This window comes from Erpetoichthys calabaricus, chromosome 11, assembly GCF_900747795.2.
Source record: "Erpetoichthys calabaricus chromosome 11, fErpCal1.3, whole genome shotgun sequence".
NCBI classification, from domain to species: Eukaryota; Metazoa; Chordata; class Cladistia; order Polypteriformes; family Polypteridae; genus Erpetoichthys; species Erpetoichthys calabaricus.
This window is the reverse complement of record NC_041404.2, coordinates 89,992,938-90,017,547: the sequence shown is the minus strand read 5'-3', so window position 1 is coordinate 90,017,547 and position 24,610 is coordinate 89,992,938. Positions and strand designations below refer to the sequence as shown.

Below are 24,610 nucleotides of genomic sequence, written 5' to 3'. Positions count from 1 at the left end.
CTCTGTAGCACTTTGGGATTGCTAAAATATAAAGTGCAATATAAATAAAATTTATTATTATTATTATTATTATTTTATGAAGATGCCTCCTTTCCTACTTTTGATTGGGTAATACTTGATGTCATCGTTAGTTTGATTGGTCTTTTTAACTGTCCAGTGAGGAGGGCGTGTCTTTTAAGTAGAGTCTGCAAAGTGTTGGCACTGAGATGTGGCGTCAGCGCCAGAGTTGAAGCCCCTAACGTTGCGGTCAGCAAGTCGGCTAACATCCGCCATGTGCCGTCTTTGAGTTGCGAGAAGCAGATCATAGAATGGTTGAAACTGTTGCCCCTAACGTTGCGCCACGGCGTGTGGTTCGTTTATACCTCGTGTCTTCTCATTAAACTTTTATCTCGCGAATATGTTATTGCAATCCGCAGCGGGAGCGTTTCTATAAACTTAATTTAAACTTACGTTTTACACCGTGCTTTGTTTCCCTTATGAACATGCTTGTATGCTTCACTCGCTCCCTTCTCAATTGTTTAATTAATTTTTTGCTCTTCGCTGTTTGCGGCTCTTCCTTCATTTCCCCCTACTTCATTCTTTTATCTCGCGAATATGTTATTGCAATCCATAACGGGAGCGTTTCAATAAACTGATTGAAAATAGTTTTGCATTTACCTTTTTAGTAAAAGGCGAGCTTTTAAGCCTGAGAAATCACCCCGTAAATGCACACGTTTAATTGCACATGTGTTAATATGTATGGTTACACAGTATTAAAAGACAGTGAACAACGTCAGTTACCTTTGTTCCCGCGTTTGATAAAAGGCGAGCTTTTAAGCCTGAGAAATCACCCTGTAAATGCACACGTTTAATTGCACATGTGTTAATATGTATGCTTACACAGTATTAAAAGACAGTCAAAAATTAACGTCATTTACCTTCGTTCCTGCGTTTGACTCGTGCTGTAAATCTCTTCCTTGTTTTTAGTTCACGTGATTACGTAGGAGGCGTGATGACGCGATACGTGACTCCGCCTCCTCCATTACAGTGTATGGACAAAAAATATGTTCCAGTTGTGACCATTACGCGTAGAATTTCGAAATGAAACCTGCCTAACTTTTGTAAGTAAGCTGTAAGGAATGAGCCTGCCAAATTTCAGCCTTCCACCTACACGGGAAGTTCGAGAATTAGTGATGAGTGAGTGAGTCAGTCAGTCAGTCAGTCAGTCAGTCAGTGAGTCAGTGAGGGCTTTGCCTTTTATTAATATGTATAGATGCTAAAAGCACCATAATGTTAAATGCTGCCTAAATCACAGAGAACAACAGTATTAAACTAAACTACTGTGGCAGTTAAACCAGTATAAATTGTTCACAAACCTATGCACAGATGTCATCCTAGATTTTCCGATCCTGTGTGAAAAAGTCTACACGTGTGTTGCAGTAAGAAATAAAAACCTTTCAAAAGCTGTTATTATCAAACTGCATGCAAACATATTGAGTATAGCAAGCTCATCTATTGGCATTTTTGAACCACTTACTTAACAATGGCTGCTGTTGGTTCACTTGCTAATATGAATTGTATTTCTAAAGGTTTGATTCATGCTACTTTAAATTGGCCTGGTGTGAAAATAAAAAATATTTTGTTTGATGTGTGCTTCAAGATGTTCAAAGGCACATTACAAGATAAAACTATAAAATACATAACTGTAGATAGTCCATTTAACTACATTATTACTACTATCAAAATTTACGCTTCCAAATTCCATCCTTTTATTAATTATTGTTGGCATTAGCCCTTAAAACAATGTCTTAGAGCACAGTGGTTAATGGTATTAAAATCCCTGATCTGATGTTATATATCTGTACTTCATAAAATGTTACTTGAGAATGTTTTGTTCTTTTCTAATATGTACTATCACAACTACTTATAACTGTGTGGGTGACTAAGTGTGCTCAGCGATGCAGTGGAGGTTTTATCCCCACTCGATACTGGTTGTGTTGGCAGTAGGATGCTTTAGCATGTGGCCAACATGAAATACATACTTGTGGTTCAAGCTTTAGTTAAAGTCAATTGTGTTTTTTGACTTATACAAGTATAGTAATGTTTCTTGATTTAATATTGTTTTTTGTAAAAATAAATCATAAAGCTTTATCCCTTTTTGCTAATTTCCCCATTAAAGGATTGACTTGTGTACAAGTACTTGGGTTTTGAGTGTCCACAGGAACCACATGTAATTGTATCCAAGAACTGGTTGTATATGTTTTAATGGGATTTTTCAATATCTCATAGTTCAGAAAAAAAGCCAGTTAGGCTGATGATGGCCAAAATAACTTTTGTAAGTTCCAGATTCCAACTTATTAGGTATATTGTAATTAGTTGTGAAAGGTCAGCGGCTAATTGTAGTTCATATTCTTGAACATAACATAACCTTTTTGGTAGAAGCACCATATGCAAAGTTTAAATCTCAAGGTAAAATTGTTGCCGTAACGAGCCATGATGAGCAGCAGACACTTTGCCGATTATTATTAGTGTCAAAGAAATATTAAATAAATTTATCCACCATTTCCATAATGTCTTACAGAGTCACTTTTAGAGAGCTTCTGTCCTCTACAATTCTTTTCTAGATAAGTGACTTTTTATTTCCTGTCCATGCCTGCATTTTTTGCTTTTATGTTTTGGAAGATCATTTAAGTTACCTAGTATGACCAGACGTAGCAGGAGAATTGACATGGTGTTGTAGAGTTTCACTCATTCCATTAATTATTACTCTTCAGTAAGTGTTATTAACTATCTAATACTAATACATATACTAATAGAAATGAACATTTCACAGCACTACATATAACAAACCTGACACTAGTGATGGGTGATATTGATAAAATTTGGTGTCATGATATTTCAGCAATATATCACAATATTACAATATTTATCAATATTTAAGTGTATGTTAATAAAAGTAATACTGTACCTCCAAAGCACTTAAAAGTAAATTAAATGATCATATTATTCTTTATTAACCCTAAGCTGAAATCCTCCATCAGCACATCACAAATGACATTTAAAGCCTGCTAGAGCATTATTTAATAGATGCCATTGGACTTTTGAGCACATCAGCTATACAAGTGACTGATTTTTATTATGTTTAAGTTGCTGAGACGCTGTTTTCCATCTATTTTTTTTATATATGTGACTTTTCTTTATCTATACATTTTCAACACCAGCATCTCCAAACCTTTTTTCTGTAGTTGCACACTATTTGTAACCAAAAACATTCCAAGGCACACCGTTATTCTATTAACCACAACAACATATCTCATACATGTGCTGAGCTGTCTGAGTGGTGGGACTACCGGAGAAGCCCATGAAAAAGCAGCTCAGAGACCAGTGTTCATAGACACAGCACTTAGTGAGCACTTTGGACAGGTCTACCAGCTGCTTTATCCCTTTGCCCACCCCACTCTGCCTAAGGGGCAGCTTATATGCCCACTGGCTCTGTGAGACTCACTAACAACCACACACCCAGGCAGATGGACTGTAGCAACTAGGAGATGCATCCACAGTGCTGTGTGTATTGTGTCTGCAACATAGCTATCATGGAGCTGCTTTTATGCCAGCTTCTCCAGGTAGTTCTGTCCTCTTCAGACAGGTCTTGACCACCTGAGGAGCTTATGCCACTCACATTCCGATCCTGGTGTGCTACACTATTATTTCCATGGAGCACCACTATGCTGTTGCACACTGTTTGAAAAACAATGTTTTACACCTTACTGTTTTAAAGGTCAGATTAGTTTCCTCTTTGAGTATAATTTTTTTTTTTTTTTTTTAAACCACATTACAAACAGCCAAGTGCGACAATTAAGTACATATCAACAGGAAGTAAGCAAGTGAAGTTTACTACTATATGCATTCTATGAAAGGAAAAAAAAAACAAAATAAAATGTATCATGGGGTAATAATTATTCTGGAGATTATTGCAGTGGACAAAGGTGTTTTGTAATGGAGTTCTGTTGTTTAATAAAAACAACATTATTAATCTATTGGTATGGGAAGCTTAGTACTTTTTAATTTGTATACAGTATTTCTGAATATTTATGAATATTACCTTTGCTTTACATGTACAAAGTCCATTTCACTAATTTTTTGTCCTTTTTTCCCTCTTATGCAGATCAGTTCCAGCCCTTGCTTTGGTGGTCTTGTTTTTAAAATGGAAACAGAAACTGTACACAAAGGAGAGCATTTCAAGGGTCTGGTATCTGCAGAACCTGATCCTGCAAAAACCCATTTCCGTGTCTGTCGTTTTATCATAGAGGCAGGTAAGCATTAAGCAGACATAAGAACAACTGTAAAATTGCATTTTATTTGCATTTGTAGAGAATGGGTTGGATGATAGGAAATAGTGCCACTTTGAATAAAGCATCACTGATGATCTGACAGGAAAACCCACGAAATGTTGTTTGAAAATAAAAGGACAAAGCATTGCAGATTTTCTTTTACAATTCTACTAAGATACTAGCTTCCCCATGAAGCAATTTATTATATAATGTGGATCACTTTTAAAATTGGGGGGCTAGTCTTGTATTACAAATTTTAATATTATTAAAATTACTCTGAAGATGTAAATGGCATAATGCTTGTAAATAAAAATGGGTAAGCAATATTTTATGTAAACAAAGAAAGAACTGTATTTAAAAGATTCGATCAGCCTAAAACTAAAGCACACTAAAATTTTGCAAATCTGGTGTGACAGAGATTATGTAATATTGGAAAAGTCAGAAGTTATGGAAAATTTTAGGAAAAGCCTCAACCATACTTAGATCCCAGGAGGTTTTGCCCAAACTTTGTCTTATAATCTTAACAACCAAGTCGTTGGGGCCAGTCTTTTTATGAATGTATGGATATGACTTGGCATCTACCCATGGCTTTACTTTTCTGACTTTTCAGAAGCAGTTCTCCATCGAGACTAGCTGTGAATATGGGTACAGTATTCTTGCATTATTAATGTAAATACTGGTTAGAGATTTTGACTGTGAAAGATTAACATTGCATAACTTTTCCTGCATTAAATAATAAAGTGTTGGTGATGATATCAATTCACTTAAAGCACCTGGAGCTGCTTCATTTTGACAGTTAATCAGAAAAAATACAGTTCTGTAATATAGAGCAGACCACTGTGCAAATACTACATCACTAAGAAAGCAAGTTCCACGTCTCTTACCTCTGTAGAGCCAGATTCTGCTAGCGAATGTGTCGAAGAAATTCCTATACAGTCAGGACCAGGTGGATAAAATTATTCTTGAAAAACCACAAAATTCTCTTTAGGAAATGTACATTCCTTTGATATCCATAGTGTAGTGTAGCGTAGCTAACTCAGGAATGTCCAATATACATGGTCTTAGAATTGTGTATGAGCATTCATACACAGATACGCAAAGTTTCCTGAGTGAGTGCTGTAAAGGCAGCCTCAAGACTTTCTGAGGGAGATCTTGACCCTGAATGTAACGTAGACTTCAAAGAGTAATGTCTACCAGTGAATTTTAAATGGACCATCTTCTGTTTTATATAATCCTATATTTGTTTATGAGCTTTAATGGTCCAAAATGCTCATATTTTTAATTCTTACCCAACAGAATGTGTTTTTACTAAAGATCTGAAATGGGAAATATTGGGCAAAAGGAATTCAGATCCACCATATTTAACCCATTTCCCATGACAGTCTTTACGAGTATGAAGTGGCATATTGTTGAAGCTGAAGTATTATCAGATTTGCTTTAACTTTTTTTTTTCTTTCTTCTGCAGGAATTAAGTTGGGAATGCATTCCGTTCCAATTGCCACAGCCTGCACCATTTACCACCGCTTCTTTCAGACTTGCACCCTCGAAGTATATGAGCCTTATTTAGTAGCCATGTCAGCTATCTACCTAGCAGGCAAAGTGGAGGAACAGCACTTACGTACACGGGACATCATCAATGTTTGCCACAGGTCTAAATGTCCTTTTTCCAGTTGTTGTTAGATGACTCATGCAATTGAAATGATTTCAGAATGTTTTGTAATCTAAGATGAAGTGAAATTTGTATTGTGAAAACGTCCATGTGGGATGAGTAAACTTCACCAACTGGCATGGTATTAAGTCATAATGTATCTTGTGGTGACTAAGGCGTTTTAACATAGATGGTTACAGTTTGTAGCATATTTGAGAATTATCAAGAAATAATATAGAGCAAGCAGTCCACATATTTACACATATGTTTGGCAGCAGCAAGCCATCACTGTATGAAACGGCTAACAAATGTTAATTGTTTAAAGGGGCATCACTTTCTTCCACACCTTAGTGTATTTTATTTACCATAGATTGCGATCAGCCATGCCTCCTTTTAAATGCAAATTATTGACTGAGAAACCCATCCAGCACCCACATATGACTCACTTGCCTACATTGTATTATTGCATTACTGCATTTCTGCAGTATGAACTGCTCTCCAGTATTCCTGCTAATTATTTTTAACCCGTTTGTGATGGTGTAAATAACATATATATTAAGTGATGCTTTGAATGATGTGAAGCACCATCACATAGTTGACGAATGAATGTGTTGTGGCGGGTTGGGGTTTTGAGCATCGCAGGTGCCTAATGAGTAAGGGTAATCAGCATGTTAACAGCTGTGAGGCAGAGTCCCAAAGTGCTGCATGGTACCATGTAAAAAGGTGCACGGCTCACATCTGTGTAGCTTAGAGGGAACATAGCTGCTCTCACAAGATAATTTGCCAGAAAGTCAGAAAATAGTCACCAGCTTTGATTCTGTTGTTATACAGTGGGCATTTTGTGAAAGAGTAAAATAAAACAATGGAAAAAGATCATGCTAGAGTGCTCATACAGTGTAACAGATAGATACATAGATAGATAGATACTTTATTAATCCCAAGGGAAAATTCACATACTCCAGCAGCAGCAGCATATTGATAAAAAAACAATATTAAATTAAAGAGTGATAAAAATGCAGGTATAACAGACAATAACTTTGTATAATGTTAACGTTTACCCACCCCGAGTGGAATTGAAGAGTCGCATAGTGTGGGGGAGGAACAATCTCCTCAGTCTGTCAGTGGAGCAGGACAGTGACAGCAGTCTGTCGCTGACGCTGCTCCTCTGTCTGGAGATGATACTGTTTAGTGGATGCAGTGAATTCTCCATGATTGACAGGAGCCTGCTCAGCGCCTGTTGCTCAGCCACGGATGTCAAACTCTCCAGCTCCGTGCCTACAATAGAGCCTGCCTTCCTCAACAGTTTGTCCAGGCGTGAGGCGTCCCTCTTCTTTATGCTGCCTCCCCATCACACCACTGCGTAGAAGAGGGTGCTCGCCACAACCATCTGATAGAACATCTGCAGCATCTTATTGCAGATGTTGAAAGACGCCAGCCTTCTAAGGAAGTATAGTCGGCTCTGTCCTCTCTTGCACATTGCATCAGTATTGGCAGTCCAGTCCAATTTATCATCCAGCTGCACTCCCAGGTATTTATAGGTCTGCACCCTCTGCACACAGTCATCTCTGATGATCACGGGGTCCATGAGTGGCCTGGTCCTCCTAAAATCCACCACCAGTTCCTTGGTTTTGCTGGTGTTCAGTTGTAGGTGGTTTGAGTCGCACCATTTAACAAAGTCCTTGATTTAAGTTCCTATACTCCTCCTCCTGCCCACTCCTGATGCAGCCCACGATAGCAGTGTTGTCAGCGAACATTTGCACGTGGCAGGACTCCGAGTTGTATTGGAAGTCCGATGTATATAGGCTGAACAGGACCGGAGAAAGTACAGTCCCCTGCAGCACTCCTGTGTTGCTGACCACAATGTCAGACCTGCAGTTCCCGAGTCGCACATACTGAGGTCTGTCTGTAAGATAGTCCACAATCCTGCCACCAGATATGAATCTACTCCCATCTCTGTCAGCTTGTCTCTAAGGAGCAGAGGTTGGATGGTGTTGAAGGCGCTAGAGAAGTCCAGAAACATAATTCTTACAGCACCACTGCCTCTGTCCAAGTGGGAGAGGGATCGGTGTAGCATATAGATGATGGCATCCTCCGCTCCCACCTTCTCCTGATTAAGATACTGCATAACTTGCAGCAATTTCTAGTAAAAGTTAACATGCAGTAGAAGACAATCAATTTTTTGTTTTAATGCACTGGCAGATGGCACCTGGGGGCTCAGGTAAAATGAATAAACAAAAACAAAATAACGTCATCTTCAGAAGCCCACAAGCAAAGACGTAATGTGCTTTGTAACTGCACATACTGTAAGATAGTGATTGTTTGATGCACCTATATGCCTAGAAGTAGTATGCAGTGCTATCAAGAAATCTTTTCGTAGGCAAGGGCACAAAAGAGTGGACACTTTCCATGGAACAGTTTGTTGCATTAGATTAAGCTCTATGAACTTGTCTACATGTACATTCATTTTTTTAATAGATTTGATACAACATCAAAACATGAAATGCAGAAAATATTTTTGATTTACAAGAAATGTGCCTGGGAGTGTAAAATACGAGCACAGAACCACACATTTTTGTTCAAACTGTAAGAAATCAAACCCAGGTTGCAACAGTAAAACATTCTAAAGGGTCTTCAGGTATATAGAAAACTAACACACAGCACTCAATACACTGCTCTGTGCCACAGGAGATCGTAAATTAGATCCATGAATGATACTTTGCATACAAGGGGCAGAAGATCCTTTGTTGTCTTTAGTAGATAGAGTGCTTGCTTGTGCCCACCCCAAGCACTCTGAGCAGCTCATATGGATACCGGCCAGCATTTAGCCATCCTGCTATAGTCTGACAGTTACAATATTTATTGTATATTAGGGCTTTTAAATGTAATTTAATCAGAAAACACTTTGCTTTAAATATAGTTTTATATTATTTTAATTCTATTTCATATTTTGTATTATAGAAAATTTGTGTGGTGTGTGAAGAATTTATTGATGTTAATTAATCAGCTCATTATCATCGTTGCATGTGGCAATGAAAGTAATTAATTTAAAAAAAAAAAGGGGTGGGGTTTGATTTGTGTTCAGTTTTTTTTGTGATAAATTGATCTATTGTTATGGAATGATTACAATAAAATTAATAAATAAAATTAAAAAAAAAAAAAAAAAAGAATTAGTAAGACACTAACACAGGCTTGCTAAATTAATGTTGTGTGTGTGAGGGTTTTAACCTGTGCTTCACCAGGAATCTCTGTTTCACCTTCCAGCTGGAATGCTAGAAATATGAAGTGATCTGTATAATTTTTAAACAAGAATCAAAAATCTGTAAAACTAAGTAAAGTAAGTAGTAAGTAAAGTTTATTTATAAAGTACCTTTTGCAGACAAGAAGTCACAAAGAGCTGTACAATAAAAGAAAAAAAGAAAGATTAAATTAGGCAAGTCATAGACACATTAAAATGCACAGTAGAGTAAAATCTAACAAATACATTAAGTAAATTAAAATAAATAGAAATAAATTAGTAAGCATAAGATTAAGCAACAGCCTGGCTAAACAAAGTTTTTAACTGTTTTTTATAAGAGTCCACAGAGTCGGCCATACGAAGGTGAAAAGGGAGATTGTTTCAAATCTAATCTAATCTTAAAATAAGTGTCAGGGGAAGCCATAATCATAGTTTCCGTTTTGCTGGAATTTATATATAAGTAATTATTAAAGAGCCACACATTTACCTGTGAAACACAATCAACTAGGGTGGATACTATATTGAGCAGTTGTAGTTTAAAAGAAATATACAGCTGAATATCATCGGCATAAAAGTAGTAAGAGATGCCTTTTAAAAGACTGAATGATCCCTATATTTAAAATAAAAATGGACCAAAGATTGAGCCTTAGGGTACCCCACAGTTAATAGAAGCAGTGGCAGATAAAAATTTACTCGTACTGACAGAAAAGCTCCTATTTGATAAGTAGGTTGAAAACCGGTCTAAGGCAGAGCCAGAAATACCAGCCAACTGTCTAAGCCTATTAAGTAAGATGTTATGATCCACAGTATCAAAAGCTGCACTAAGTTCGAGTAAAATGAGTATGGAGCAATTCCCTACATCAGAAGCCTTTAGGAGATCATTATAGACCTTTTAAATGAGTGGTCTCACTGGAGTGCTGCTTTTGAAAACCAGATTGTGAAGGATCAAAAATGTGTAAATTGTGTAATAGAGATTTAAATTGGATTTCAACAACCTTTTGTAATATTTTACTAATTAAAGATAATTTTGAGATTGGCTGAGAATTGCACACAGAGCTAAGATTGAGGTTAGGTTTTTTAGTAAAGGCATTACCTTGGCATGTTTAAAATCGTAGTGAACATACCCTTGCTTTAGAAAGCCATTGATTATAGTCAGTAAAGATGGACCGATGCTGGTGAAGGCCCCAAGTAAAACAGAAGGAGGTAATATCTCTAATGAGGATGATGCAGGTCTCATCTTGCCATCTATTGTAAATCGTTTAGTGAAATCTAAGAGAACGAAATAGAAGACTGAGCACACTGAGTGACATTGTCATATGGAGAGGAACTTAGGAGATTTTGAATCTCAAGTCCATCACCTTATTCACAAAATTAAGATGTGTATTGTAGTTGTAATCTGAGAGAAGCAAAACGTGCTGGGGAGAAGTTATAACAATGTTGTTAATGGTATTGAATAATACGTGGGGATTATTTTTACTACTCATTATGAGGTTAGCAAAATAAGATCTAGCCTTCTTTATTGATTCATTATAAGAGTAAAGTAATTCTCTAAAATGTTCATGGTGGACAACCCAACCTGTAGGCAGAGACCACAAGTAAGATTATTAAGCCAAAGTCTACTTTAAATAATTTCACTTTCTCTGTTGTCGTTCAGGTGATAGACTATTGTGGTGAATGACTATTTTTCAACATATAACCTCAAGGATGCTTGCTGCAATAAACCAAATAGTATAATTTATTTATAATATAAGGATGACAGAAGATAGATTTATGCAAAAAAAAAAAAAAAATATATATATATAGATATAGATATTATATATATATAGATATAGATATAGATAGATATATATAGATATATATATATATATATATATATATATATATATATATATATATATATATATATATATATATATATATATATATATATATATATATACATATATATATATATATATATATATACATATATATATATATATATATATACATATATATATATATATATATATACATATAGATATATATAGATAGATAGATAGATAAACAAAGGAGAATAATAAACAGCACAACACTTAAGTAGGCGGCACAGTGGCGCAGTGGGTAGCGCTGCTGCCTCGCAGTTGGGACACCTGGAGACCTGGGTTCGATTCCCGGGTCCTCCCTGCGTGGAGTTTGCATGTTCTCCCCGTGTCTGCGTGGGTTTCCTCCGGGCGCTCCGGTTTCCTCCCACAGTCCAAAGACATGCAGGTTAGGTGGATTGGCGATTCTAAATTGGCCCTAGTGTGTGCTTGGTGTGTGGGTGTGTTTGTGTGTGTCCTGCGGTGGGTTGGCACCCTGCCCAGGATTGGTTCCCTGCCTTGTGCCCTGTGTTGGCTGGGATTGGCTCCAGCAGACCCCCGTGACCTTGTGTTCGGATTCAGCGGGTTGGAAAATGGATGGATGGATGGATGGACAACACTTAATTATAATTGCTTAGTCAAGCTTTTTCTCTCCTATAGAAAAAAGCACATAACATGAATTCTGATCTTTCAGTTCATGTAGTCAATATGGGAAGGTTCTTAGCTAGTTAATAAGCTTCTAGCATCTACATCATGGTGTACATTTGCTCAAAGCTAATCTTCATTGGTTATCCCCAAACCCACCTACAGTTTCTGTGTGCGCACATGTGTGGGTGCATGTGTGTGTGAAATGCCGCTACTGGATTTAGAAAGAATCTTATAACAGCTGAGGACTTATCCTTCACAAAGTTTATAAATTTTATGTTACAGTGACACTAATATCATAATACAATTCACAATTAATAGATCTCGGAATCAAAGTAGTTGCACTTAGGTTTGGTATAAGCCATGCTTTGTTCCTTTCTTGATCAGCTTTCTTTGTACATGTGAAAAGATCTTAATCACTCTTTTCTTTATTTGTTAAGGAGCTCTTCTCCATCTTTGCCTTGGTCGCCTCAGTTGCTAGTATATTTATCCCTGCTGGGTAGCTAGTGAGCAGTCAGCACCCATCGTTAGCAAGGCGAACCAGTACAGGCAAGTCTTTCACTCTTCCAGTCCAGCAGACGTTTTCCCTTCATAAAAGGGATTGCTCTAGCCTTTGTTACAGCCATGCCTTAGGCTGTGGGGTCCATGCTCTAGAGAGCAGAAGTTACAGCCATGCCAAGCAATAGGCTTGATAGAAAGAGCAGACCACTTAGTAGAGGTAGAGTAGGGGTTCTTCCCATTGGTTTCTTGGGTGCACACAAGCCCATTCTTTTGGTTGACTATTGGTGCAACAAGAACTTGTGTTCCAGTCCTAGCAAAATGGGTAATGCAAGTCTGTCCTACAACACGTTGCAGCAACAGTCCTATCACCCTCCATTTTAGCATATCAAGTCAATAACAATATTGGAGTACCTGGTATTGGGAAAGTCATACACTCTTTTGGCATAATTGTTTTCAGAACATTGAGAAATGTCCTGGATCATTATATTTATAATCTGTGAAATATAATTGTGAATGGGGAGTCACCTTTTAGGGTGTAATGTAAGTACCTGCTGAATGCTAAATAGTGAGTGGGTGTGGTTGTCAGGATGTCTTTCTTAGCAACATTGAATGAAGTATTGGATCATGTCCAATGTAAAGTACTTTCAAATGTAAAATACTTTGCTCAGGTTGAGTGGGTGCTGGTTAACATTATGACTAAAAGCGATAAAAGAATAAAGTCTTTTAAACAGTAAGCAGTAGAGTCTGATACATAGACCCATTTTCCCCTTGAGTACTGTGTCTGTCTTTTCAAGAAAAGCAGCTAAAGATAATTTAAGTATACAAACCCGCAACAAGTGCTAGTAGTGAATACAACTTCAGCTCAGCAGGTTGTGCTATTAAACCAACACATACAGTAACTGACTTTTCAGTGTTGCCATACCTCACAAATGTGCAAGGTCAATGCTAAAATGAAACTGAATGCAAGCCATTTATTTAGACCCTAGTATCCATTTTATTTAATTTAAGTCAAAAAACTCTTGTAAAGAAGCACCAAAGAAAGAGTGTGTGATAGTCTTTTGTCCTTTGCTTTCTGTTTTCTTAACTAAATCACACTTTCTTTAGAAATTTATCCACTGCAAAGGAATAGAAGCAAGCCTGGAAAGTAAGAAATATGTTAATGTAGTGAACATTGAACTGATTAAATGAAACTCAATTAATAGCTCGTATTTACTATTTATGGCTCTCTCTAAAGGTTCTCCTTCTCTTAATGTCCTATAAAAATAGATTGCCTCTGGACCCACAGAATTTTTTACCATTAAAATTGGAGCTAAAGAAAACAAATGGCTCATTGAAACACGGCTTGAAGGAATTTACTTAAATCGGCTCCACCCATCTAGTTTAGCTCAGAAAATTAAATTGAAAGTGAAAATATTCCACAATGCTGTTTTCGCACTTGCAAAAATACCAGCTACCACATAAAAAAATTGTAGGTCTAAGAATATGTAATATGTTTTAGTTTTGTTTAGATATTGATAACCATTTAACTGAATGTGTTTGAACATGCTAAATGTAATTTTTGCCAATCAAATGCATTTACCACAGCTAGTGGTTACATTCAGTATGCACTGCAATGTGAGTAAGTGCTTGAATTTTGTGAAACCTAGTTTGATCATATGAGAAGATGGAAAAGCAGCTTGGTTCTAGCTACAATTTCCTGTTCAGTTTATATGTTTGACTTTTGCTGCATGAAAGGGTATTAATATTTCTTCAGGAATAATTGCTCATCACTTAGTATTTTTCTTCAGGAATAATTGCTCATCACTTAGTATTTTTGCCCTTACTTGTAAAGATTGATGCAGTTTATTTCACAAGGTCTGTCAAGTATCTGATATAGCAGAAAATCTGTCTGTATACAAAGTGCACAGCCCACATTAGGTTTAGGTGGAGAGTGGAGAATACATGAGATGGGACTTTGTGGAAAGTGTGATCTGTAAATGAATACAGTTCACTTGGACTGTTTTCACACACATGGAAAATCCTGATAATGTGTGCCAATACAAGAATTAACACTCAGATTTCTGTTTGTGTGTGTAATTCTGTACACGCACCAGCATTTTATTATACCCATACTCATTTTTCCCCCATAAATTGTACCTCTTTTACAGTCAAGTACCGTGTTGCTTTGGTCTTACCATTTTTATTAAGAAGCTCGCCATTTACTCTCGCATTTGCTTTCATTGTCAGGTATGCCGTATATGCAGTATCTGTGAAAACGCTGCAAGTGAGCTGCTGTCCACCGCTGTGCTCCTCACTCATGGTTCGATCATATTGTCCAATGTATGCCGCTTCCCCATGTTAGATTCTTGCTGGCTGTGTACCTTGTACTCCGTGGTGGTGTTTGTGTGAAAATTATTGTGATGCCATTTCATGTGGCTTTATAGTTGTAACGCAGACAGTTTTCAGATTTGTTTTTTTCTTTATCACATGTAGTAAAACAATGTGAGTGATTATAAGTGTGAAATTTGTTGTAGTTGACTGCTGAAGAGAGACAGCAATTCACATTTGGGAAACAATGTTCAGTAATGTTGATAACAACAGCAGGAGAGGATTTGTCAGGATAAAACGGATATGCAAGTGTAGTCAGGTTTGTGCCAGAGAACACAGACCACAATTCTCACTTGTCTACTAATGTTCACAGGTGCTGCTTGTGGTGGTAACAGGGGGGTCTTTTATGAAGGGTGTGGGTTGGAAATCTCAATCATGTTTTCTGAATAGAACTTCAGATTTGCAACATCATGGCCATATGAGGTTTCAGTAATCATTTTTAGGCTTCATTTTATGTAATAAATAACTTAAAATCATATATGTTTCCTCTTCATATGAAATATTTAGTTTAACTATTAGTTGTTGTACATTTTAGTTAAACTCTGGGAAATTAGCTTATTTTTAATAGATGTGGATGTGGACATTGTGTAACATCAAGTTTACAGATCATTTAATTCTGTTAGCCTTTTCAGTTTCCTCATACATATTGAAATGTTATTTAACCCTCTTTAAAAATCCCAGAGAATTGCTGCAGAGATTTCCAAAGTGGAATTAATTTCAATAATGCAGCCAATATGTAAAGTTGTGCATTTTACATTTTTGCCTGTTAATAACAGTTGATTATTTTGGCAGTAGCCCCATAAGTTAAGTGGAAATGTTGCTTTGAGCACTGTGATGCTGAGCTTGAGCAGACAGCACTGAACCATGATGATTTGAAGATTTAATTGTAGACCATAAGTTATCAATAAAGAGGTCATCATTTTATAATTTGATATGTATAGAAAGTTTTTCTTTTTTTACATATATGAATATTCCCTTATTGAGTCTTGAGCTGCTTTCCATGGCATTGACATGAGTAAGCTGAATCACTTACAACTTGCTGATGAGCAAGTGGCTAAACTTGACGTTCTCAGTTACATTAAAGTAAGAAATATGTGTGGGCTTTGGTATTTCTCCTGAAGTATTTGATGTTTTGGGATTAGCTACATTCTCCTATATTTCTGATGCTGCAGTCTGCCATTGCCAGCATACTGTACATGTCTCATTAATTCCCCCTGACTGTTTAAATGGTTTTAAGAAATGAATGGATGTGAACAGATTTCTACAGTAATGCAATGTAAATGTGCACAGTCGCTCCATAAATGTGTTAGCATATATACATTTTCAGATTTATTTCAAATGAGGTAAAATTAGTATTTTAAGATTAACAGGTGTAATTTTAGAGTAGTTGTTTAAACTTTGGTTCAGCAGTAGGTTTTGCTTTGTAATGGCAATGGCACATTTTGAGAGAAGTAGTTTAAGCTATAATTTTCAGAAAAGCTAATATTAAAATAGGGGCATAGCTTTCTGATCTCATAACATTAATCAGAATAGCAAATACCTAAATTGCCTACAAGAGAGCTTACCTCAATGAAGCATTTACAAATACAATACCAGTTTAATCTTTTATCATTTTAACATTGCAAGTAATTGTTTAGCCCACTGAATTCTGTAACTAAATGGCTTCTAGAAATGTTTGCTTGCAAAGTAGAGAATAGCTGCTGCTCTGAAATTTGACAAGAATACCATCTTCTGATATCTCTTAATTTGTATGAATATTCATATAAAGAAATGAAAAATTCCTGCACTCGCATGTTCTGAATCATTGCATATGAATAGTGAATCATATTTCTAGAAAATTGTTTAGTTAGGTTTTGCTGTTTATATATGTGCGTTAAATATCTTATTGATGTTTTCTATTTGTGTTGTACAGCTTAGACATTTTACGTTTTGAATAAAAACGCATGTAGTTTTGGTTGAAGTTTTTTTAATTTGATTTTTATCTTGCGATAAGTACCAATTTCCCATTTTATTAAATTTATCCGTGAAAAGGAACAAAATAATATTGTCATTATCCTTCAAGGCTCAAAACGGATGGAATTCCTCTTTACACTATAAACAAGCATACATATTTAAATTTACATTAATTTAAACTATTTCACTTTTAATTTTACCAGTGCCTTAATAAATCTAAAGTACTAGCTATTTCTCACTTCTGTCCTGTGTGGGCAAGTGTCTGTACTCTAGTATATGAGGGAAGCCTGCAAATATGCCAAGACTTTTTGATTTTTTTTATATCCCTCAGAGGACACACAATGCAAACACATATTAATAGTATAAGTTACTTGTGTTTCCTTCCTGCGTTGTTTCTCATGAACAGAGGATAAAAATACAGATTTTATTTTTCCCTAGCTTGGACTGAACCTGTCTTTACCTATTAAACTAATCATTGTTTTTTTGTGATCTAGTCCTGTCAATGTATGCTTCTCTCATTCTGTAGTGTTCTTTTCTGAAAAATTACCTGAAGCTGAAAGGAACATCATTCCTACTTGTAATCGGAGAATGCATTTCTTATCATGTTGAGTCAGTGAAAGTCACACTTCTTCTAGTATTGGGGGCATTCTGACACTGCCATAAGGTACTTTTATGCATCAACAGTCAGCTTAGCATCTCTGCTTGTCTGATGAAGTGAGGAGTGTAGAAAAAGGTTGAATATAACTTTTAAATGAATCATGGCATAGGGTGTTGCAAAGTTTTAGTTTAGTCACAATAGACCTGCTTATACTGTAGTCTCTAACCCAGAAAAAATAGGTCAGAGGCTTTCTTCTCTTTATATGAAAAGTTAATTTACTATCTTAACTTTTCCTAAATATTTCTAGGGAAAGCTCAGTCTTGAAATGGTTAACGGCCACATTTACACAACTTGTGGTGGCAGGATGCCTAATTCTCCAATGTCAATAAATATATTCCCTGTGTTTGACAATATTCTGGATTAGGAGTAAATGTCAGTAGATCTAGGTAAACTATAATAAAATAAGGTAATTGCCAAATCACATGTAGCATTATATTCAGCAGTCCTTTCGGCTTGAGTGGCCAAAGTGAGAGGCACTACAGTTTGTCCAACTGAAGAACAGGGAAACAAAATAATCCCTGCTGCAGAAATTTTATGAGTCCTTTGGGGATCAGGTACATGAAATAACAAAAGTAAAACTTATGTTACTGGCCATATTTTGTTCATAGCAACTTCTGTCCATATCTATGGAGTAATGTGGTGAAGTGGTCCTAGTAAATTTCGAGAATTCTATTTTCTTCTGTTCCCTGGAACTTTACCACATGTCTCTTTATGGTCTTACCCAAGGCTGCACACTGCATGCATTACTCTAAATTAAAATACTGAACCTGGCCAAACAATGGGTATGCAAAACCTTTGTTGGTTATCTATAAATAAAGAAAATTAGTTTTTGCCTTGCTGGGTTGACGTTTGTATCAAGATGGATTACCTGTTTGTACCTTCTTTAATATGAATTTCAAACAAACACAACTGAGCTAAAGTATAATGTCCAAATATTTGGTATTTCTAAAAAAAAAAATGTAATTTGAGGAAATATCAGATTTCAAATATTTTAATAAATGTATCAAACACCAAGATATTTTTGTATTTTTGGAACACTTTATTTTTATTTTTTGTAACAACAACAACAACATTTATTTATATAGCACATTTTCATACAAAAAGTAGCTCAAAGTGCTTTACATAATGAAGAAAAGAAGAATAAAAGACAAATAAGAAATTAAAATAAGACAACCTTAGTTAACATAAAAAGGAGTAAGGTCCGATGGCCAGGGTGGACAGAAAAAACAAAAAAAAACTCCAGAAGGCTGGAGAAAAAAATAAAATCTGTAGGGGTTCCAGGCCACGAGACCGCCCAGTCCCCTTTGGGCATTCTACCTAACATAAATGAAATAGTCCTCTTTGTAGTTAGGGTTCTCACGGAGTCACTTTATGCTGATGGTTATACAGACTTCTGGCTTTTAATCCATCCATCATTGTTGGAACATCATGGTGCTTTGGGTAGATGGTGGTGGCACAAGCCACCACCAATAGGACACCGGAAAAGGAAACAGAAGAGAGAGTAGGGGTTAGTACAAATTTTGAATGAATAGTTATTATAATGAATTGGATATACAGAGTGTCAGGATTAAATTACAGTGAAGTTATGAGAAGGCCATGTTAAAGTAATGTGTTTTCAGTAGTTTTTTAAAGTGCTCCACTGTATTAGCCTGGCGAATTCCTACTGGCAGGCTATTCCAGATTTTAGGTGCATAACAGCAGAAGGCCGCCTCACCACTTCTTTTAAGTTTTGCTCTTGGAATTCTAAGGAGACACTCAGTTGAGGATCTGAGGTTGCGATTTGGAATATAAGGTGTCAGACATTCCGATATATAAGACGGGGCGAGATTATTTAAAGCTTTATAAACCATAAGTGGTACACATTTCTAAATCTTAAAAATGCATGTTTGTATGTGTGCAAAAATATAGACGTTGATGTCATTTAAGCTTTTAATTCTATGGGAAATACATATTTTACAACAACCTTCGCACTGAAAAAAAAAAAAATGTGTACAGTGTGTGTGTATATATATATATATATATATATATATATATATACTGTATATACACAAGCAAAGTAATCAAGAAGCCCAATTGATCAACTCCCAACATAAATATCTATATTAGGAACAGCACAATTTCTACCAAATTATGCCTTTTAATAGTTTAATCCTATTTTACACAATTATCAAAGAGCTCAGTTAAAGTAAAAAGCAAACACTTACTCAGTGTAAGCCTGGCAATAGTATGCTATGTTGAAACCAATCCAGGGTGACCATATAGATTACTGAATCCACCAAGAAAAGAAGGTAAATTGCTATCTTCACATGGATTTTTAGTAAGTAAAATATGCAGTGAATGTGAAAGATAATATAACGGAAAGGAAGAGCACATTAATTCCAGGAATGATTTGAAACGTGTGTGTGTGGGGGGGGGGGGGGGGGTGGGGGGTTTCTGTGTGTATATATATATATATATATATATATATATATATATATATATATATATATATATAAACTTTTTTTGTATTTGAGTCTGTGTGTTATAGAAACTCCACGTAAATCCTGGAAGTTTAAAAATCTGAAAATCATTTAAAAAAATGTAAATTCACATCTTTCTTAATTTACCTTATATATAACATGTTTGAGATAACAATTTTAATACAATTGTTTAATGCTTACTCCCTAATAAACTACACATATGTGACAGGACACAATTACAACATTTCAGTTCATGGTGGCAGAGCTTGCTATCACATTACCTTCCTTTTCTAAATTGACACACTTTGGCAGTCTAGATTAATAATCCACAGTCATTTTTTCAGACCTGTTTTATGTTGAATTACAATTTAAAAGGTTGTAAAGCTAAAAACTATTAAGTTATTTGTGGACTTTGTTCCTCCATGATTGGTATCCACTCCCCTGACAGGGTCTTTTTTTTTTGTTTTCTTTCTCAACAGTATAATATCTAGTATCCTATGGCTGAAATTTGTAGCTTAGTTTCAGAACTGCTCGAATGACAACTGATGAAGCATCCATTTGTACCAAATTTGTCATTTCAAAATCTAGACCACAAATTTTTTAATACCTTTGAATGGAATCTCTATCCCTTTTTACGGGGTTTTCTTTTTTGTCAGCGTAGTGGCTACAGTTACAAAATGCAGTACAGACCTTGAATACCACCTACAAATTGCAACAATGACAATACTTAATTTAAAAAAAAAAAACTCCTACTACTTTATGCAACCTGTGGCCAAATTACTGTTTTTCCCAGGACATATCCCAAATGAGAAAACTGTTTAGTGTAAGCCCAGTTTCGGCTATTGAAGGTTAAACACACTTTCTGAAACTTATTGAAAATGTATTTAAGGTGGGCAAGATGGTTTTCCCTTGTTTTGCCAAATATACTGCACCATAATCATCACAATGCTGAATATTTGATCCATTAACCTTTGAAATGTAGCCTCTGTAATCCAAACAACATTACCGTACATTGGATCAATCCTAAAGGAGTCCTAAAGGTAATGTTTACCTTTCAGGACTGGTTTAATAGGAAATGCCAGTACTCTTTACACAGATCCAGTGTTGTAACATATTTTATCCATCCAAATACATTCATATATCTGTTAAGCAAATGCTCAAAGGAAGAGCACTACTATTTCTGCAGACTTGATTTTTTTGTTAAAAAGTTACACATCAAGCTCTCTTATTTATCTTGTAAGACTGAAAATATATTTTTTAACCAGATTGAGTGTTTTGCCTGAATTGAGGGTTTTGCCTGAATTCACACTTAGGTGGGGATACTAGTATTTTAGGTTTGCAAAGTCTGTGACCTAAATGTGTTTTAATGTGGAAAAGCAAAATACATTATACACAGTAAGAAAAGATGCACTACCTTCAATTTTATGTTGTGGATTTTCTTCTTGATAAAGAAAATGTACCTTATATTGTTTTTCTGGACCTCGCTACAAATGCTTTTGATTTATGTTTTAAATGTAAAATATTTTAATTTGATAGTGTTTTGTGTCTAATTTTAAAATCAAGAGCATTCTTGGAATTCTAGTTTCCTGACATAGTACAGAAAAACATTGAACCATGTTTGAATTTGCCAATAAGGAGTTTGTTATTATAAATTGATTAAAAAATTATTCACTTTCTGCTTGATTTAATGTTCATTCTTAACCAGAGTAAGAACTAATCTTTAGAAGTCAAAAATATTCATTTTCTGTATCTATACTGATAACTGTGGTTTAATGTATTGTAGGTACCTGAATTCAAAGAGTGACCCACTAGAACTGGATACCCACTTTTGGGATTTGAGAGATAGTATTGTCCAGTGTGAATTGTTAGTGTTGCGAGTGCTAAACTTCCAAGTTTCATTTCAACATCCCCACAAGGTATGTATGTGTGTACATGATTTAATACCTTTCAGGGTACTTTGGGTTTTCAGCTGTTTGATTATTTCTATAAGGGTCACATTGTATTTGATTGGTAGGTAAATGTTTGCCTTTCTTGTATTTAGCAAGAATTCCTTTATTTCTTTTTGTGGCAAAGGTGTTCAGTGGCATGTTAAAGGATTAAAATGTGATTATTTGTGAGAAATATTAGGTTCTTTCTTGAAGTAGTCTTATCCTCTTTTCTTTGTGATTTGTAATATGATGGAAGTGGGTTCAAACATAATGAATATTTGAACCCAGAACCTTTTGGTTATAACGCAGCAGTTGTTACATTAGTACCATCCAAGAGTACATATCAACTTTCTGTTGATTGACATTTGACCTTGGGTTTTTAACTTATTGACAATAACATGTAAATTGAATAACTTTTTTTTCTTTGGTTATAGTCTTGAATAAAAGCTCAAATGTTTATTTGATATTTGGACTAAAGTCTTCACACATTATACACTTCACTATAACTTGGAAAAACTGTTCAGCATATTTCGTGTCATCTTACACTTACACAGATCTTTGTAGACATGAAACACACCTGAAATATATGTATTCCAAATAATGATATTTACCCTATACAACTCCATGCATCTCACACCACGATAAAGAGACTTCAGCTGGGAGAGGTTTGCGAATAACTTCAGCTCCGTTGGTGGTTGGGGTGGATGGGATAGCAGGCTTCTTGTGCTGATTGACACATTTGCAAAACAAAAGATGCTGACGAGGAGAGGTGCGAAGGAATTTAAGGTGGCCCGGGATTTTTCATAGGCTAAAGGGATTCTAATGTTAAAATATTTGTTTAAATGAAAACCTCCTGAATTGTTCTAGTTGTTATTAACCTGTGTGGCACAACATTCAGTAATGTTTCATTTTTTTTTTATTATTGCTTTTGAGCAGTATTTATTTTTCAGTTACTAGATGGAAAATGTCAGGAATTTCCATCCATCCATCCTCTTCCGCTTATCCGAGGTCGGGTCGCGGGGGCAGCAGCTTGAGCAGAGATGCCCAGACTTCCCTCTCCCCGGCCTCTTCTTCTAGCTCTTCCGGGAGAATCCCGAGGCGTTCCCAGGCCAGCCGGGAGACATAGTCCCTCCAGCGTGTCCTGGGTCTTCCCCGGGGCCTCCTCCCGGTTGGACGTGCCCGGAACACCTCACCAGGGAAGCGTCCAGGAGGCATCCTGATCAGATGCCCGAGCCACCTCATCTGACTCCTCTCGATGCAGAGGAGCAGCGGCTCTACTCTGAGCCCCTCCCGGATGACTGAGCTTCTCACCCTATCTTTAAGGGAGAGCCCAGACACCCTGCCGAGAAAACTCATTTCAGCCACTTGTATTCGCGATCTCGTTCTTTCGGTCACTACCCATAGCTCATGACCATAGGTGAGGGTAGGAACATAGATCGACTGGTAAATTGAGAGCTTTGCCTTACGGCTCAGCTCCTTTTTCACCACGACAGACCGATGCAGAGCCCACATCACTGCGGACACCGCACCGATCCGCCTGTCGATCTCACGCTCCATTCTTACCTCACTCGTGAACAAGACCCCGAGATACTTGAACTCCTCCACTTGGGGCAGGATCTCGCTTCCAACCCTGAGAGGGCACTCCACCCTTTTCCGGCTGAGTACCATGGTCTCGGATTTGGAGGTGCTGATTCCCATCCCAGCCGCTTCACACTCAGCTGCGAACCGATCCAGAGAGAGCTGAAGATCATGGCCTGATGAAGCAAACAGGACAACATCATCTGCAAAATGCAGTGACCCAATCCTGAGTCCACCAAGCCGGACCCCCTCAACACCCTGGCTGTGCCTAGAAATTCTGTCCATAAAAGTTATGAACAGAATCGGTGACAAAGGGCAGCCCTGGCGGAGTCCAACTCTCACTGGAAACGGGTTCGACTTACTGCTGGCAATGTGGACTAAGCTCTGACACCGATCGTACAGGGACCGAACAGCTCTTATCAAGGGGTCCGGTACCCCATACTCTTAGAGTACCCCCCACAGGTTTCCCTGAGGGACATGGTCGAACGCCTTTTCCAAGTCCACAAAACACATGTAGACTGGTTGGGCGAACTCCCATGCACCCTCCAGGACCCTGCTAAGGGTGTAGAGCTGGTCCACTGTTCCACGACCAGGACAAAAACCACACTGTTCCTCCTGAATCCGAGGTTCGACTATCCGACGGACCCTCCTCTCCAGAACCCCCGAATAGACTTTTCCAGGGAGGCTGAGGAGTGTGATTCCTCTGTAGTTGGAACACACCCTCCGGTCCTCCTTCTTAAAGAGTGGGACCACCACCCCGGTCTGCCAATCCAGAGGCACTGTCCCTGATGTCCATGCGATGTTGCAGAGACGTGTCAACCAAGACAGCCCTACAACATCCAGAGCCTTGAGGAACTCCGGGCGTATCTCATCCACCCCCGGGGCCCTACCACCAAGGAGTTTTTTGACCACCTCGGTGACCTCAGTCCCAGAGATGGGGGAGCCCACCTCCGAGTCCCCAGGCTCTGCTTCCTCATTGGAAGGCATGTTAATGGGTTTGAGGAGGTCTTCGAAGTACTCCCCCCACCAACCCACAATGTCCCGAGTCGAGGTCAGCAGCGCACTATCCCCACCATACACAGTGTTGACACTGCACTGCTTCCCCCTCCTGAGACGCCGGACGGTGGACCAGAATCTCGTCGAAGCCGTCCGAAAGTCGTTTTCCATGGCCTCCCCAAACTCTTCCCATGCCCGAATTTTTGCCTCAGTAACCACCGAAGCCGCATTCCACTTGGCCTGCCGGTACCTATCAGCTGCCTCCAGAGTCCCACAGGACAAAAGGGACCGGTAGGACTCCTTCAGCTTGACGGCATCCCTCACCGCCGGTGTCCACCAATGGGTTCGGGGATTGCCGCCACGACAGGCACCGACTACCTTACGGCCACAGCTCCGGTCAGCCGCCTCAACAATAGAGGCACGGAACATGGCCCATTCGACCATATCCCGAGGGAGGTGGGGGACATTGAGTCCGAAGTTCTGCCGGAGGT

General features: G+C 37.5%; 1 protein-coding gene across 3 annotated transcripts in view; it reads left to right on the top strand.

Annotated features, from left to right (window-relative positions):
• ccnq (cyclin Q) overlaps positions 1-24,610 on the top strand; it is a 64,907-nt gene that overhangs the window by 16,434 nt on the left and 23,863 nt on the right. For 2 of the 3 annotated variants that reach the window (XM_051933892.1, XM_028813573.2), the window contains exons 2-4: positions 4,145-4,292; positions 5,776-5,959; positions 21,401-21,533. In XM_051933892.1, the coding sequence (XP_051789852.1) occupies positions 4,184-4,292; positions 5,776-5,959; positions 21,401-21,533 (426 nt within the window). In that variant the 5' untranslated portion in view covers positions 4,145-4,183. The remainder of the gene's footprint in view (positions 1-4,144; positions 4,293-5,775; positions 5,960-21,400; positions 21,534-24,610) is intronic. The other variant, XM_028813575.2, reaches the window with a different exon arrangement.